The sequence below is a fragment of the Leptinotarsa decemlineata genome, unplaced genomic scaffold (genome assembly GCF_025532065.1).
Source record: "Leptinotarsa decemlineata unplaced genomic scaffold, Ldec_3_MD MMD2_tig00026282_RagTag_RagTag, whole genome shotgun sequence".
In the NCBI taxonomy this organism is placed as follows: Eukaryota; Metazoa; Arthropoda; class Insecta; order Coleoptera; family Chrysomelidae; genus Leptinotarsa; species Leptinotarsa decemlineata.
Genome location: NW_027412668.1, coordinates 2,017,481 through 2,032,845, shown reverse-complemented (window position 1 = coordinate 2,032,845; position 15,365 = coordinate 2,017,481). Strand labels below are relative to the sequence as shown.

General features: G+C 33.5%; 4 protein-coding genes across 4 annotated transcripts; 2 read left to right on the top strand and 2 right to left on the bottom strand.

Moving 5' to 3' along the window:
• The first annotated feature begins 337 nt into the window (after nt 1-337).
• On the top strand, nt 338-5,534 carry Syx16 (Syntaxin 16). The gene is made up of 3 exons (XM_023174492.2): nt 338-544; nt 597-1,168; nt 5,180-5,534. Exons 1-3 carry the CDS (start codon nt 464-466, stop codon nt 5,460-5,462), a joined length of 936 nt encoding a protein of 311 aa, XP_023030260.2. The 5' UTR covers nt 338-463; the 3' UTR covers nt 5,463-5,534.
• Nucleotides 5,535-7,969: 2,435 nt separating this feature from the next.
• On the bottom strand, nt 7,970-9,065 carry vih (ubiquitin conjugating enzyme vih). Its single transcript, XM_023174493.2, is given in 3 exon segments — nt 7,970-8,676; nt 8,679-8,773; nt 8,834-9,065. Coding segments are annotated over 3 exon segments (522 nt in total). The 5' UTR covers nt 8,938-9,065; the 3' UTR covers nt 7,970-8,353.
• Nucleotides 9,066-10,395: 1,330 nt separating this feature from the next.
• Nucleotides 10,396-11,068, top strand: LOC111518089 (ubiquitin-conjugating enzyme E2 T). Its single transcript, XM_023174431.2, has one exon. The coding sequence runs from the start codon at nt 10,509-10,511 to the stop codon at nt 10,965-10,967; it is 459 nt and encodes a 152-aa protein (XP_023030199.1). The 5' UTR covers nt 10,396-10,508; the 3' UTR covers nt 10,968-11,068.
• A 2,132-nt stretch (nt 11,069-13,200) lies between these two features.
• Nucleotides 13,201-15,322, bottom strand: LOC111518090 (kxDL motif-containing protein CG10681). Its single transcript, XM_023174432.2, has 2 exons — nt 15,046-15,322; nt 13,201-14,991 (listed from the first exon to the last, which is right to left on the bottom strand). Exons 1-2 carry the CDS (start codon nt 15,189-15,191, stop codon nt 14,646-14,648), a joined length of 492 nt encoding a protein of 163 aa, XP_023030200.1. The 5' UTR covers nt 15,192-15,322; the 3' UTR covers nt 13,201-14,645.
• Between the last annotated feature and the right edge of the window lie 43 nt (nt 15,323-15,365).

The following is a 15,365-nucleotide window of genomic DNA, read 5'->3' as shown; positions in this document are numbered from 1 at the left end:
GTTTTTTTATATAATAGAATTAAATAATTTTTTTTCATCTCAGATGCACGTCTGACATTTAATGAAAATAAATATTCAGTGATTCAAAACATTTTTAATACGGTTTGAATGAGAGGTCACTGCGTACTAATACTCAATATATATACTTTCAGAAAAAAAACAAAGAAATTAATAACATGCAGCATGAATTCGGAAAAAAGAACGGATTTTTAAAAAGATACAGACTTAGCACATTAGCAGAGCTGGTGACGTTGCAAACGATTGGCTAAATTAACAGAATTAAAATCGAGCTATCCTGTCGACGAACATAGCCGTGAAATGTCATCAAAGGCATATAGAACTTTTTTTGATTGAAACGCGAAACATGTGTTATCGTAAACATAAACATTGAAAATGTAAAACGTCAAATATGTTGAGCTGAACAGAAGTTAGTGATTTTTCCATATCAAATCTAAATTTTGAAATGGCCACTAGAAGCTTAACAGATGTGTTCCTGTTGATGAGGAACAATGCTATTAGAAGTAGAAACATTTATCCCGATCAGGTAAGGACTTCATTTGAAGAAGAGGTAAACAAATCAATGACACTTTTTCTAGGATTCTTCAGAACGAATGCACTTAGTATCTCTGAATGAATTAGAAGATGGCATACACTCTAGAAACGAGAACTTAATGCCTCCGATATGGATAGACTACTTAGAAAAGGCTCAAATGATTATTCCAAAACTGAAAGCCAAAATAACAGATTTGAAATCCCTGCATTCCAGACATTTACACAAGTCAACATTCGACGAAAGCTCAGACGATGAAGTTGCCATCGAAAACTGTACGCATGAAATAACGAAGATGTTCAACGAATGCCATCGGCTGCTGCAAATAATTAAAAGCCATGCTTCGGAGGGAGTGCCCAAGGAAAAGCGACTCACAGTTAATGTCTACACATCGCTAGCTGTCGCTCTGCAAGAAATGTCGACGTTATTTCGTTCAACCCAAAATGGCTATCTGCGGCAGATTCAGTCAAGAGAGGACAGATCAAAAATGTACTTTGACCAGAATATTGATCTCGAGGATTTCAACGGTCAGGACATGGAGGATATCGACTCTCACTTCGTAAATTCCAAGCCCATGTCGCATCAGCAGCTGCTCATGTTGGAAGAGGAGAACACGAGGTAATAATAATAATTGTTTTTTATTGCCATACGATCAGCAGTGGACACAGCAAAAGTGAAACTTTTGAGAAGTTGATTCTCATTCACCCTAAGGAAAAGTAGGTATTAATTTGAACAATGATTTGAATTTAGTATTACAATAAGTAAATGTTTCATCATTGACAAAATACAGTTGAAAATTACATAAAGTTAATGGGAATTTTTTAAAAATATTCATGATAAACAGAATTGAAATATCTGTTTTTATTAAAAAAAAATCATGACGAATTTCAACCAAGCCTGCAGCAATAGTAGCGTTTATGTCTCGAGTAAGAAATGACTGAACCTCTAAACTTATTAAGACTTATTTTTCTAGTTCTTTCGATAGAGTACTATATGTTTTTAGTGCCTGATAGTAAGCTTATTTTTCAGAGTATTAAAGTTATGACTAGGGATAGCCAGTTTGTTACAATGCCTGGTATTAATATTCATATTTAGGTTACATTTTTTTACAAAGCAGAGAAGACCCAAGAAGTACAACAAGGGCACTGTTAAAATGTCAAGTTCACAAAAGAACTCTCTGTAAGAGCTTCTTCGATCTAGATTTAGAATATATCTCAGAAATTTTTTTCTAGTAATAAATATTTTTTGTGAGTATACTGAAGAACCCCAAAATATAATACCATATGAAATCAATGACTGCAAATGGGCATAGCAATATGTTCTCAGGCTACATACATAGATTTGATCCTCCAAATATCGTATCACACCACAAACAGAGCTCAATCTGTTATTCAATAAGTTTATATGGGTTTACCAACTGAGGTTTGCATCCATCGTGACACATAAGAATTTAGTGTGATCAATCAATCAATCAAACATTTATTGAATCAGTTTTCCTTCACAATCACATTAGAACAAAAAAAACATCAACATCATCATAAAATACTGGCTGATTCAACAGGTCGAACAAACATAAAAAAGTCAATATAAAACATAAAACATGCATAAAAAAAAGGATTCAAGGAGAAACTCATCCACAGAGTAGTATGGTTTTTGCAATAGAAAAATCTTGAGTCGCCTTTTAAAGACATTCATATTTGAGGATTTTCTGAATAACGAAAACGTCATTAGCTTAAAGACCATAGGAAATTACTGACTGAATTAAACTGTGGTATAAAAGCTTGAGAACATCAAGAGAGACTGTTTGTTTTAACCGACGAAGTAAATATATATGTTTATTGAGCTTCAGTTTGACACTATCAACATGGAACTTCCAAGTAAGTTTATTATCAATATCAACACCTAAGAATTTAGTACAATTAACTTGATGTAAAGTTTCATTATTTAATCTAACCAAATAACTTTTATCAATTGTTGTATTTTTTGTAATAAAGTTGAGCATTTGAGATTTAGCAGAATTTAGTAGCAGGTGCAGACCTTTTATAGAACACCACTCAGAAATTTGATCAGTTACTTCATTAGCTTTGACAATTTCTTCGGACATAGTTCTTGCAGATACTAAGATGTTAGTATCGTCCGCAAAAATAACAGGAATGGAAGCTTTTGAATAAAATCTCAAAAGATCATTTATAAAAACCAAAAATAGAAGGGGTCCCAAAACACAGCCAAAACATGATTCGGCAATTTGTTAAATAGCCTGATACCCATGAAAATTGGACTTGATTCTGATCTAGCCAGTCTATGATTTGGTATTTCTAACAATGTTGAATTTCTTGTGCCGTAATTACTTTTGTTTAAGAAAGTAAAAGTTCGCTGATCCGATTTTACAAAAATCAACAGCTGGTACATGTAAATGCATGGGAGAGTTAATATTCTTAAAAATTTGAATAGATCTCTGCAGCTAGTACGTCTATTTACACTCTGAATGTTTCTGACAGCTGTCTTCTGTAAAATAAATACCCTTTGTGCCTCACGTGATAGGCCCTAAGCTACTATACTATATGAGATTGTTGAGTGTAATTGGGCATGATAGTACATGAGTACCACCGACTTATCTATAATTTTACTGAGTTGATAGATACAGTAACACATAGGCGTTATTTTTTTACATATTTCATTAATATGTTGATTCCATTTACAATCTTCAGTGAGAGTAAGTCCTAGAAATTTTATTGAATTCGCCTGTTTCATTAAACCGTGCTGTGATTTTAACAGTAAACTGTGATCATGACCATTTGGGGCATAACTAAATCTTAGGAAGGACGATTTTTTATCATTGCAGAATAATTTATTGCTAGAAAACGAATCCTGCGCTTTTAAAATTTCCCTGTGAGCCAGGTCTACTGTGGATGTAACATTCTTACCACTAACCAGTAGTGTAGTGTCATCCGCATACATTACAAAATTTCCTTCAAAGTCATTGACATAAATTATATAAAGTAGAGGTCCCAAAGTAGAGCCTTGTGGTACTCCAATAGTATACTTTAATCGTTTAGATTGATACTGATCTATATCAACGTATTGTGTTCGATTTTGGAGATAACTTTCAAACCATCTAAGTGAGTTTCCCCTAAAACCATACTTTTCCAATTTGTCTAGTAGAATTATGTGGTCTACAAGATCATATCTAGACTATTATATAGCTCTTTTAGTAGTTTTATTGTAGCTTGTGTTGTTGAACGTCCCTTTCTAAAATCAAATTGATTTTCATTGAATAGCTTATGAAGATAAAAGAATGAAACGACTGAATTTGACACCCATTTTTCATAAACCTTTGCAAAAGCACTGGGGACAGTGATGGGCCTGTAATTTTCAACTAGGGTTTTATTTCCATTTTTATGTATAGGTTTTATTGTTCCAATTTTTAAGCTAGGGTAAATACCTTCTTCCAACGAGCAAAAGTTAGTGGGCCTGCAATTAATGACGAACACTTTTTTAAAAGATTGGGACTTATTTCATCATCACCAGTAGATTGAGATGCTTTTAGGATTTTAGTTCTGGTTCTGTTGTTGGTTTAAATGAAAAAGTAGAAGGATTGAAGTATCTAAGTGTGGGTTCTTCTGATGATTCTTTAACATTGCTAGCCAGTAGTGTGGGTATGGTATTGAAATATTCAACAAAGTGATTTGCTACATTCTGGAGTGCCTGTACAATATTGTTATCAATAGTTAAGTGAATTGGTTCCAACCTCCTTTTTGATTTTTTGCCTGATCCTATAATAGTCCAGGCTGTTTTAGATTTATTTTTTGCGTTTGCAATAATGTCATTATTATATTGCTTTTTTGATACATTTAATAGATGTTTATATAACTTTTTATATTTTTTATAATATTCTTTGGTATCCTCATTTCCGTTTAAGGTTAGCGTATACAGATATTTCAATTTCTCTCCAGAGTAAACCTTTAGTTAACCATGGTTTTCTTTTATATGATGCATGTTTTTCTTTTACTTTTTTTAGAGGAAAAGCAATGTCGAAGTAATGTTTAAAAGTTCGAAAAAAGATCTCATATAGAAGAAAGAGTATCGGCCCAAGGATTTAGCCCTGAGGTACACCCTACCTAACAATCTGGGATCGATTTGTTATGTATGACCAAATCAGTTCATAACCCACACCTCTTATACCATACTTTTCCAGCTTATTTAGAAGTTTTTCGTGGTTTACCATGTCAAAGGTCTTTGAGAGGTCACTGTACGTAGTACGAGGTTTTTTGCCATCAGCATTCTCTGTTATTTGTACAATTGCATTATATATATATATATATATATATATATATATATATATATATATATATATATATATATATATATATCACTTAAAGTGAACAGAATATCATTTAAGTTTATAAATGAGATGAGCCTATTATATATTACGTGTTCAAATATCTTACCAGGTAATGCTAGTAATGATATTGGTCGCTAGTTATTAATGTCGTTCTTACAACTTTCTTGTAGACAGGAACTACTTTAGCAATTTTAATTCCGGCACCTTCTACAATAAACAGTCAATTTCAATTAAAGTTTGTAAATTTAAAGTCAATAGTCATGTCTATATGACCTCATTGCTCGTAGGTATGCCCAGGAGCACGAGCAAGAAGTAAACGCCATTGTTAAATCCATCCTGGATCTGAACGAGATTTTCAAAGACTTGAGCCAGATGGTGGTGGACCAAGGAACCGTGCTGGACAGAATCGACTTCAACATCGAGCAGACTTCGATGCAGGTGCAGGAGGGGTTCAAACAGCTACAGAAGGCCGACGCTTATCAGAGAAAAAACAGGAAGATGTGCGCTATAATTGTCCTTGCTGGCACTATTGTGATGCTGTTTTTTATACTGATTATTGTCAAAACCTAGTCATTTCTGTATATAAGATGGTTATTTTAAGCAAAGTATTAAACTCGGTGATTTTATTTATTTATCAAAGTAGAGTTCGTTTTTGAATCAATAATTTCCTGCCTCCCAATATTCGAAGTGTGAGTAAAAATATGCGTTATCGTCCTAAAATGCATATCTTTTTGACAAATCTTGGTCCCGATCCTTTCTTCACTAAACAAGTTTTGTAGAACATTTTGAGCTGAAAACATGCAGATTAATTTTGATCTCAATTTACTTTTGGTATAATATTAAATGAGATATTCAAAAAAACACATTTAGGAAGTATGAAAAGATCCAATGAAGACTAGATTAAATATTTATGATGAAAACACAATGAGGGAAAAAGATACAAAAAACTATTTCACTTTTTTTAGACCTATCAAAAGCATTCGATACTGTTTCTTCCAAATTTCTATTGAAATTTTCCAATGACGTGTTGTGTTGGATAGAATCATACATGGAAACCGTAGTTTGGTGGTTAAATGTAATGGAATTACATCAGTTCCTTATTATGTGAAACAATGTTTTCCACAAGGATCTGTTCTGGGTCCATTGTTATTCTTGACTTTTATCAACCACCAAACCGTAGTTTGGTGGTTAAACATAATGGAATTACATCAGATCCTTATGATGTGAAACTAGGTGTTCCACAAGGATCTGTTCTGGGTCCATTGTTATTCTTGACTTTCATCAGTGACTTGCCTGAATTCATATCAGACTGTCACATAACCTTGTACGCTGACGATACTACAATCACTGTTTCTGAAAAAAACAACAATGAATTATCAATTAAAATTAATTCAGCTATTGACGAATTCAGTAGTTGGTGTCAACGTAACAAACTGATTTTAAATAAATTTAAGTCAGTGCTGATGAAAACATTTGTTAGGAGGGATTTCTGTTGTAATTTAGTCACTTTGAAAGACGTAAAAATATCAAGAGAAGTTAATTTTCTTGGAACTATTTTAGATGAGAATCTCACTTGGAGAAGTCACATACAAAAAGTGTGCAGTAAACTCAATTCAGCGTATTATTCGATCAAACAGTTAAAACATTGTTTAGATAGTTTTGGTTTACTAAATGTTTATTTTGCAAATGCATACTCCCACATCAGTTTCAACACAATGGCTTGGGGATGTGCGAAGGAATTTTCTAGAGTTTTCATCTCTCAGAAACGACTGATAAGATTGACATTCAACCTGGGGTACCAAGAAAGTTGTCTAGACCCGTTTTCAAAAGAGAACGCTTGTTGACTGCACCCGCAATTTATATAATGAAATGTGTCATTTTTGTGCACAGGAACCTTGACTTGTACATAACGAACTTGAGCATTCACGGTCGTGATACTTACTCGCCATGCTACTGCTCTGAGGGTCCCTTCGCATAAGAGTGGTCATTTCAAAAAATCTACATTATATAGTGCCATAAATTTTTATAACAGACTGCCACTTTCTATAAAGAGGTTGAATTCTGCAAATTTATTCAGTAAGAAAGTTAAAAACTTATTACTGGACAAATGTTACTACAGTCATAAAGAATATTTAGAGGATTCTTTCACAGAAGAATAATAAGATATATAATCGTTCTAATTTTTACTTGCTGTTTTGCTTTAGTTTCAGTGTTCTGACTGGCGATTTTATCGTTTTTTTATATATGTGTATGTATGTAAATATATATATATATATATATTTATTTGACTACGGCAAGCAAAATTGCCACATTTTTTTCATTAGTATTTTGTATGTCTATACGTACCTATACCTTTGTATATGCAAATATTAATTTTTATTTAAGCTTTGATTTCATTATTTTATTCATAAATGACGTACTGTTCTTTGTTTTACCTAATTAATCATTGACCTACGATGTATACGCTATGTATCACAAATGGTGAATAAATATTATTACTATTTATATTTTGATCCAGCCATGAAAAAGGTTTCAAAAAATGTATTCTCGAAAGTACTAAAGCGTTTTTTAACTCCATGGTTGAAAAAAAATCCAAACTGGAAGCATATTGAGTATATTTGTGTTTTAATAATAATAATGTTCATTCCAAAAATAAGATGAAATATTTCAATAGCATAAAGGAGACTTTTAACATAAGATTGAGAAATGAACATAAGTAAATCTCTGAAGCTTGTGCGTTATGATGCATAAACAACACAATGCATCGCTATTTTAGTATTAAAAACCCATCAAGGTGTGAAATAATATAAAACATATTAATAATTGAATATTATCAATAAATCATTTTTCAAGATTGAAGAAGCTTGTTATGAACATGATGAGAGGGTAGCAAGTGTTTTTACCCAAAACTCATTTTGAACTTCCAAATACATTTTCCAATATTTTTCGTGATCAATATTTCTTGATTCCACTAATTTTATATTCAACCATCATTTTTGGACCATCGTGTTCACACATTCGAAAAAACAAAAAAATTCATTTCTGAAATTTGTGTTTGTAGTAATAAATCAAAGCAATGAAATTTATAATTTTTATTGAACTCGCAATAAGAAAAAATTACAAATACAAGTTGTCAATAATACATATGAAATCTGCCTTTGATATTCAATTTACGTTTACCTGCGTCACTTCAAATCCAGAAACAGAATCGATACAATTTTCCATAAAAATGTATAAAAGATAGTAAATTCTGAGGTAGACTACCATAAAAAATAAAAATAAACAACATTTATATGAATGATTATACAACCACATAAAAAATTGTATATTGAGTTGTCCATCGATCGTCGCAGCCCTGAAATACTTCAGGTTGAAAGCATACGCTCAAATTCATAACCCGCAGCTTCTATATTGATCGCCCTAACTAATAATTTACAATTAATTTAATATTCAAAACGTCCTCACGCCTCTTTATGGGTCTGTAAAACTAATAACCTGTATTCTTCGGGAACCTGCCATTTTTCGGCGGCTTGAGCATTCAAAGGGCTATCGATATTCGGTTCGGACAGGAGAGCTTGGATGGAAAGCAGGATAGTCCTCACGTCATACAGGGCTGACCATTTATCTTTGAGGATATCAAGGCAAATGTTTCCAGTTATGTCGATGTTGGGGTGGAAGCAGGGGGTGACGAACTTGACTGTGGGCGCTGAGTAGGGATACGAGTTGGGAAACTGCAGACTCAACTTGAACTTCAGCGTCTCGTAGGCGGTATCTTTGGGCCCATAATGGTGCCCACCCACTTGAAAAGGTTCTCCCCGTCCGGGAATGCAGAGATATTCTCGTCGTGAGTCATCATTAGATTCATCAGTTCCCTGTGAAGTCTGGAGAAATCCATCAGAAAAATTAGTAAATTTATAACTGAGGTTAAGAATTTTTTTTACCTTTTGGTCACGGCGTGACTGTCTGTCACGGATTTCGCCTGGTCATCGCTCTGTTTTCTCGAATCAGCTTGTTGCTCGACGATCGAGTTCATATTTAGGGCCATTTTGAGCTATTTAAAAAATCAATTGATTTGCTGTTGACAGTCAAAAGTTCGTTAGGAAATGTAGAAAAGAAATGGCGAACTCAAAACTAACAACTTTGTTTCAAAATGACCAATCACGGTAAAGAACATATTATTAAAATTCTTCTTCTTTGTTTCTTTGGATCCTTTGTTTCCAGACAACAAAAAATGGACTAGACCTTATCCGAGACGACCATTGCCGCAAGATGGCAGTGCAAAATCCTAAGGAAACAGAAAATTACATTTTGAATGAAATTCCAACATTGTCGAAGTATGTCAGCGTAAATAATCTATTATTTCTAACAAATTACTGGACCAATGGTCGAAGAGATGTTTCTCACGGTCAATCATATGATATTTGCGCGAAGTAGACAGGTTGAAACCTAGCAACCTTACACTTGCGACTGGCGTAGAAGGGTGGTTACTTTTTGTCGAAGAAATTATTTGTTGAAATTCTCTCTTTACGGAATGAAATTAACTCTGAGATCTTCTGGAGACAAGGCTGACATAAAAAAAGGCCGAAGCTAGCGGCAACTTACCAAAGGGATAATTGTATCATGATATTGCAACTCCACTGAAAGATTTTTGAACGGTGGAACGCAATCACTGGATTTACCTTAATAACTGAGGATACGTTGAGGTATAGACTATAGGAAAAGAAAAATAGAAAATGAAGAGAACATTGTTGCTTTTTTTGGATGTTTGGTAATATTTCGTGAGAATATCTCGTAGTACTCTGTAACTAACTTCTTCTCTTAAAATGTAATAAATGTGATTCACGTATTGTGACCAAATCTAACTATGTTTCTATAATTGACGCTCCGGGGCGACTTCATTGATTCCAGTGGCGAAATTGTTTTTTCAATTGCAGAAAAACCAGGAAAAACCTGCAGCGCCACATCATTTGATTTGTAATAAAGAATTTCAGAATTCCTATTAAATAATTTATATTATTTCCTTTCTATATAAAACATTTCTCAAGAAACAATAAAGAAAAGTTTTGTCAAGGAAATTGGTTTGCATTATATTTATAACGGTTATTCAGGTTTTGACCTTCGATGACTATAAATGGTGTTGTGATTCCAGTTGTGAGAAAGATTAGTTTGGGAAAAATTAATTTCTTCAAAAAATATACTCCTTTTCATCCAAATTCAGATAAGTATGATTTTTTAGGACCTATCGATATAGTGAACATTTGATATTTGAGAGAAGGAGCTTCCTCTTTTCTTATTCAGGATGACAATAAAACATCTGTAATCTGTACTCTCTGTGATTATTTCAAATTTGACAGTCAACATACTTGTTGGAATCGAACGTTTTTGCACATAAGGACTACGAAAATTTATTTGAAATAATACTTCGTTACTTTCTTCGCAGCCAGAGCTGTCATAATTATGCCATGTCCATGTTAAATGACAACGAGAATGACAATAGAACATCTGTGTGTTGTGTGGTTATTTCAAATTTGATATTTAACCTAGTCTTCAGAATTCCGGTATAAAAAAAATAAAGTAAAAAATAGCACATTTACTTATTTCATATCTGTAGTCAAAATGCAGAGATATCGATTAACTCGAGAATTGGAAAAAATGACAAATTCGCCCCCAAGGGGAATTTGCGTCTTCCAGAAAAACGACAAACTACAACATTTAGAAGTTAAACTCACCGGCCCTGAAGACTCTCCGTACAAAAAAGGCATATTCACGTTAGAAATAGTAATACCAGAAAAGTATCCTTTTACGCCTCCTTCAATTAAGTTCATTACAAAAATCTATCATCCAAATATTGATGACAATGGTCGCATCTGCTTAGATTTGATTAAAATGCCTCCGTCAGGCAACTGGAAGCCCACGATTGGCCTAGAGGGCCTGTTGATTGCTATAAGGATGCTTTTGCAGTATCCGAATCCAGAAGATCCTCTAATGGCAGACATCGCCGAAGAATTCAAAAACTATAACGACGAGTATGTGAAGAAAGCAGAGATGATGACCGCAAAATATGCTACAGAATAGAAGTGCTTATACTTCAGATGATAATTTTTAAGTTCTAAGAATGTGATATATATTTTTTTAGTGTTTATAAATTTAAGACAATAAAACTCATTTTTATTTCAGTCACTTTCCAATTACTTACCAGTCTTTGTTACTTTCCAATAACCAGTCTTAAGCCATAAGTTTCTAGTCGTATGAAGTCATGTTTTTTGTTTGTTGCTGTAAAAACTTTACTCATTCACTTACATATTGATGAGGAATCATGTGCAATCAATTTATGTATTTCTTAATATCCCGTAATCTTCAAAATAACAACATGAGTGTATAACGAGTAGATCTGTCGAGACTGTTATTATATAATTTACAGAAATTATTGTCAATGCACATGATAAAGGAAATATATTACTAAGCATTTTTTCCCTGTCGGAAAAAAGTGGCAATGCTTTGGAATGGCTCAAATCTTATTCAGATGATCGCAGACAAAAAAGTAAAATTGTCTCAGATAATATAGTTGGTGTGTCCTTCATAGAGCACCACTCAACTGCTATTTGTCCCAATAATATCAAGCCCGTTACAATAGTTGAACCACCTGATTCACGAGTTTCCAGTAACTGTCAATCTGGGTTGACTAAATCGATTTGATTATCTAACAGGTTGCCCCGAAATGTTTATGCTTGTGACTTTCCAAGGATTCTAAATAATTGAGTTTGTAACCCTTCCTTGTATAGTGCAAAATTTCTGTATCGTTTAGATTAGGGAACTTATGGTTGCATGCCAAGAAATGGTTTTAAAACGTCGAATCCTTTTTACCTAGTCTTCAGGCTAGGACTTTCATGTTCAGCATACCGTTCATGTTAGCAAACAAAGGCAGTGTGAATGCTCTGTGCAATATAGAATTGTAGGCTGCTAATTTATGACTGTCTGGATAGAAAAAATCGCTTGAGATGGTAATGTCTGTATAGCTAAGTTTTCTGAAAACAGTGAACTCAAATTTATTCTGATTGTGTGTAATGGTCAAGTCAAGAAATTTATCTGTTTCTGTATCTATTTCGAGTGTGGACTGAATGTTGCTGTTGAAATTATTCAAGAATGTCATAAATTGGTTCAGCTGTCGTGTAGTACCTCTAAAACAGGGCGAGAATACCGTCTACATATCTGTACCAAAAAGAAGATGTTTTTTACCCGGGTCGGAATTTACTATAGTGGTCTCCAAGCTGTTCATAAATATTTCAGCTAAAAGTGGACTAAGAGGTGAGCCCATTGGTAAACCTGAATCCTGTTTATAAAACTTGTTGTTGAACTGTAAGTAGCTCTGATTCAGGCACACATCGAAAGCTGTCGAAACTTCAAAGGAAGTGATATGATCTGATTTGGCTTGATCTAATATGTCTAAAATGAGGGGCTTACACTCGTTGTACACGGTATGTTGGAGAATATACTCTTTACATCGAATGAAACTAAAATTGTGGTTTGGTTCCTTATATTTTCTACTGAAGTCAGTGAATTTTTGATGCTGTGAGGTGAGACGAAATTGGTAATATTTTTGAACAAATTTTTTAGACGTATTCCCAGTTCTACCGGACTATTTATATACGAAACTACCGGTCTTATGGGGTTATCCTCTTTATGTGTTTTTATTAGGGCAAGAGGGGTTCGTGTTGGTGATTCTCCGTTTCACTGATTAAATATTTGAGAGAAAATTTTTCAGTTCATTTTGACTATTTTTCGTTGGGTCTTTCTTGATGACAGTAAGGTTTTCATTTTGAATGACTGATTCAATTTTCTGAACATATGTTTCTCGTTCAAGGATAACGATGGCATTCGATTTATCAGATTTCGTGAAAACAAGATAATTTTTTCTTATTTTTTGTTGTATAGTTTTTATTATGCCTGTTTCTCTACTGTTTGATAAAGAGAATGGATGGTTCTGAATTACTTCATTGATCCTGTCTGTTTCATTGCAATAGCAGAATCTATCAACGTATTCAAACTAAGACCAATCAATGTTTTTTACCGAAGTACAGTGGCGGATCCAGCCATGGGCCGCCTCTCCCTGAGCACTTAATTTAATGTTTACAAAAAAAAAAGTTGCAAATTTTTTATCAATTTTTTTTCGATAGTAGAAAATGTAAAATGAAGATTGATCCTGCATGAATGTTCCAAAATGAATGATCCAACTACTTATGACTCATTATGCCTCAACACTGATATATGACCTAATGTTAAACACCTTTTTGGAGTAAAACTCACTGAATAATAGTTGTATATCACAAACAATTATATATTACTAAAAAATTAAAATAATTTAACCAATTTATAAATAATTTGCCACACTTTAGTCTATGTCAAGAACTTTAGTTTTCAAAAACTACACTAAACTTAAAATTGAGATCAAATACAATTTGTTTTCCTCCAACATACCAGATTTTCAGTAAAATACATACTAGTGAGAAATAATCAATACAGTGTTTCATAATATTGAATTCACAATATACAGTGCGTCCGGCGATGTAGACAACAGTATGAGACTACTCACACGTAAATTTTATACTCCCAGAGATATTCTTTCAAAAAAACAACTTATTTTTAATATATCAGGCTTTGGCAGAATTCATAATGAGATGTATAATTCCATGGGGTGTTATTTTCAACAACCACATTAATAGCTACCAAATAGCACAGAACTCAATTTTAAAAGTTTTTCAAGGTATCATCTATATCAAGAGAATAATTTACTTAGTGTAAGATCATTATATAGTTACCAGTGTCTATTATGGATGTTCTCGGACTCATACAAAGTAAGAACTAGAGCTGTCGAGAACTTAAATTTTGATATACCATTCTACAAGAAAAGCCATACACATAGATTCGTGTTCTAAGTTTATTGTCTTGGGATTGTCATATAGTTATCATAAAATGTACATATAGTACACATAATTCTTTATTTCATAAAGGAGTACATTGTTTTAATGACCTCCCTCAAGAAATCAAAGATAGTGGTTCGATAAATATATTCAAAAGACAATTGAAGGATTTCTTGATGAAAATATAGTAAATTCCTATGTATGACTTTCTAATGTAACTTTTTATTTATACATTTGTATTATTTATCAGAATGTTTGTATTTTTTCATATTAATATTATTTTATTTATAATGTGACAATGTATTTACTATTGTAAATGAATTAGTTTTTCAACTCTTAATAAATAATCTAAAGAAATGAACTTTAAACGTTCAAGCCAGTCTCGGATATACCTACACAGTAGGTTGAATGGACCGAGGCCTATCAGAAAACAACTACTCCCCTGGCTAATACCACGAAGGGCGTTGGGTTATATCCGACAGGCGTCAGTGCAGGAATCTTCACAGAAAATTTCCTGCATATGCAATTGGCAATACAACTGAAAGAGTCGACCTTCAATTTTGGAACGGGCACACTTGCAGACCGGTTTCGGACTTATTAGCCACTCGTCAGTGCAAGATAGTGGCCATCATCGACCTAAAGTTAATGATAAAGTTAATCAAAAAATTTGTAACGTATCAATAATGGAAAGACCACACTGTGCATACAATTTTGTTTTTCAGCAAGTAAACATTAAAAAAAAAATGCTCTTCGAAAAATGAAATTTTCTCTTCTTGTCTACCACACTGCTGAACATACTGTATATTGTTTAGCAAAAGCTTTATATTACTGAGACCTACTTAGAAGCCCTTCTATTGGTATCAGAACACTGAGCAGCTTCGTTCTTGATATGCAAACTTCTCCTGTTTTCGTTTTCAGCCTTTTGCGTCTTCACACTTTCATCCTCTTCACATTCCTCAGCAAAACTGCTTCGAACAGCCTCAGCAAAAGCTTCAGGGTACTGTGTTGACAACTTGGATTTGATTATCCTAATCTTTTTGAAAATATAGTCTAGATCCTTTTTAGTTTCACTCAGTAGTTGCATGTGTCGTTTGAACTCTGGGCCTACGGTTTTCAGTCGAGATGCGCTGAGAGCATTGCAGTTGGTCAACATTTCGTTGGTTTTTTCGAAACGCTGTAACCTTCAAAAATTTAAAGCACTTAGAGAATACAATTTTGTTATTTGCCGAACGTACATATGTTTTTGAGCTCTTATCATTGATTCCACATCTTGCTGGTCAACTATGCCAGCGAGACCCTGAATAAAAACCTCGGGAGCTGTGTAGTTTTGGAAGCATTCTATGCTGAAATCACTTTCCGGCGTGCCCTTACTTTCGTCCATTGTGAATTGCAGAAGGGAATTTGAGAAATGTTGAAATCCAAAATATATAATATAAAATGAGGTTTACTGTTTATTGTTGTTATTCAAAGTTGTTAACATTTCTGATGGGGGCGCTCAGTCTGCTTCTTCTTCTTCGTGTAGTGGCCTGATCTACTGAGGCCATCTGGCCAAAAG

Bases quoted from the DNA above. Each gene is read 5' to 3' on its own strand.
- Syx16 (XM_023174492.2), top strand. From the start codon at position 464: ATGGCCACTAGAAGCTTAACAGATGTGTTCCTGTTGATGAGGAACAAT. The intron at 545-596 runs GTAAGGACTTCA...CACTTTTTCTAG, and splicing joins GAAACATTTATCCCGATCAG to GATTCTTCAGAACGAATGCA. The intron at 1,169-5,179 runs GTAATAATAATA...CATTGCTCGTAG, and splicing joins TTGGAAGAGGAGAACACGAG to GTATGCCCAGGAGCACGAGC.
- LOC111518089 (XM_023174431.2), top strand. From the start codon at position 10,509: ATGCAGAGATATCGATTAACTCGAGAATTGGAAAAAATGACAAATTCG.
- LOC111518090 (XM_023174432.2), bottom strand. From the start codon at position 15,191: ATGGACGAAAGTAAGGGCACGCCGGAAAGTGATTTCAGCATAGAATGC. The intron at 14,992-15,045 runs GTACGTTCGGCA...AAATTTTTGAAG, and splicing joins ATAAGAGCTCAAAAACATAT to GTTACAGCGTTTCGAAAAAA.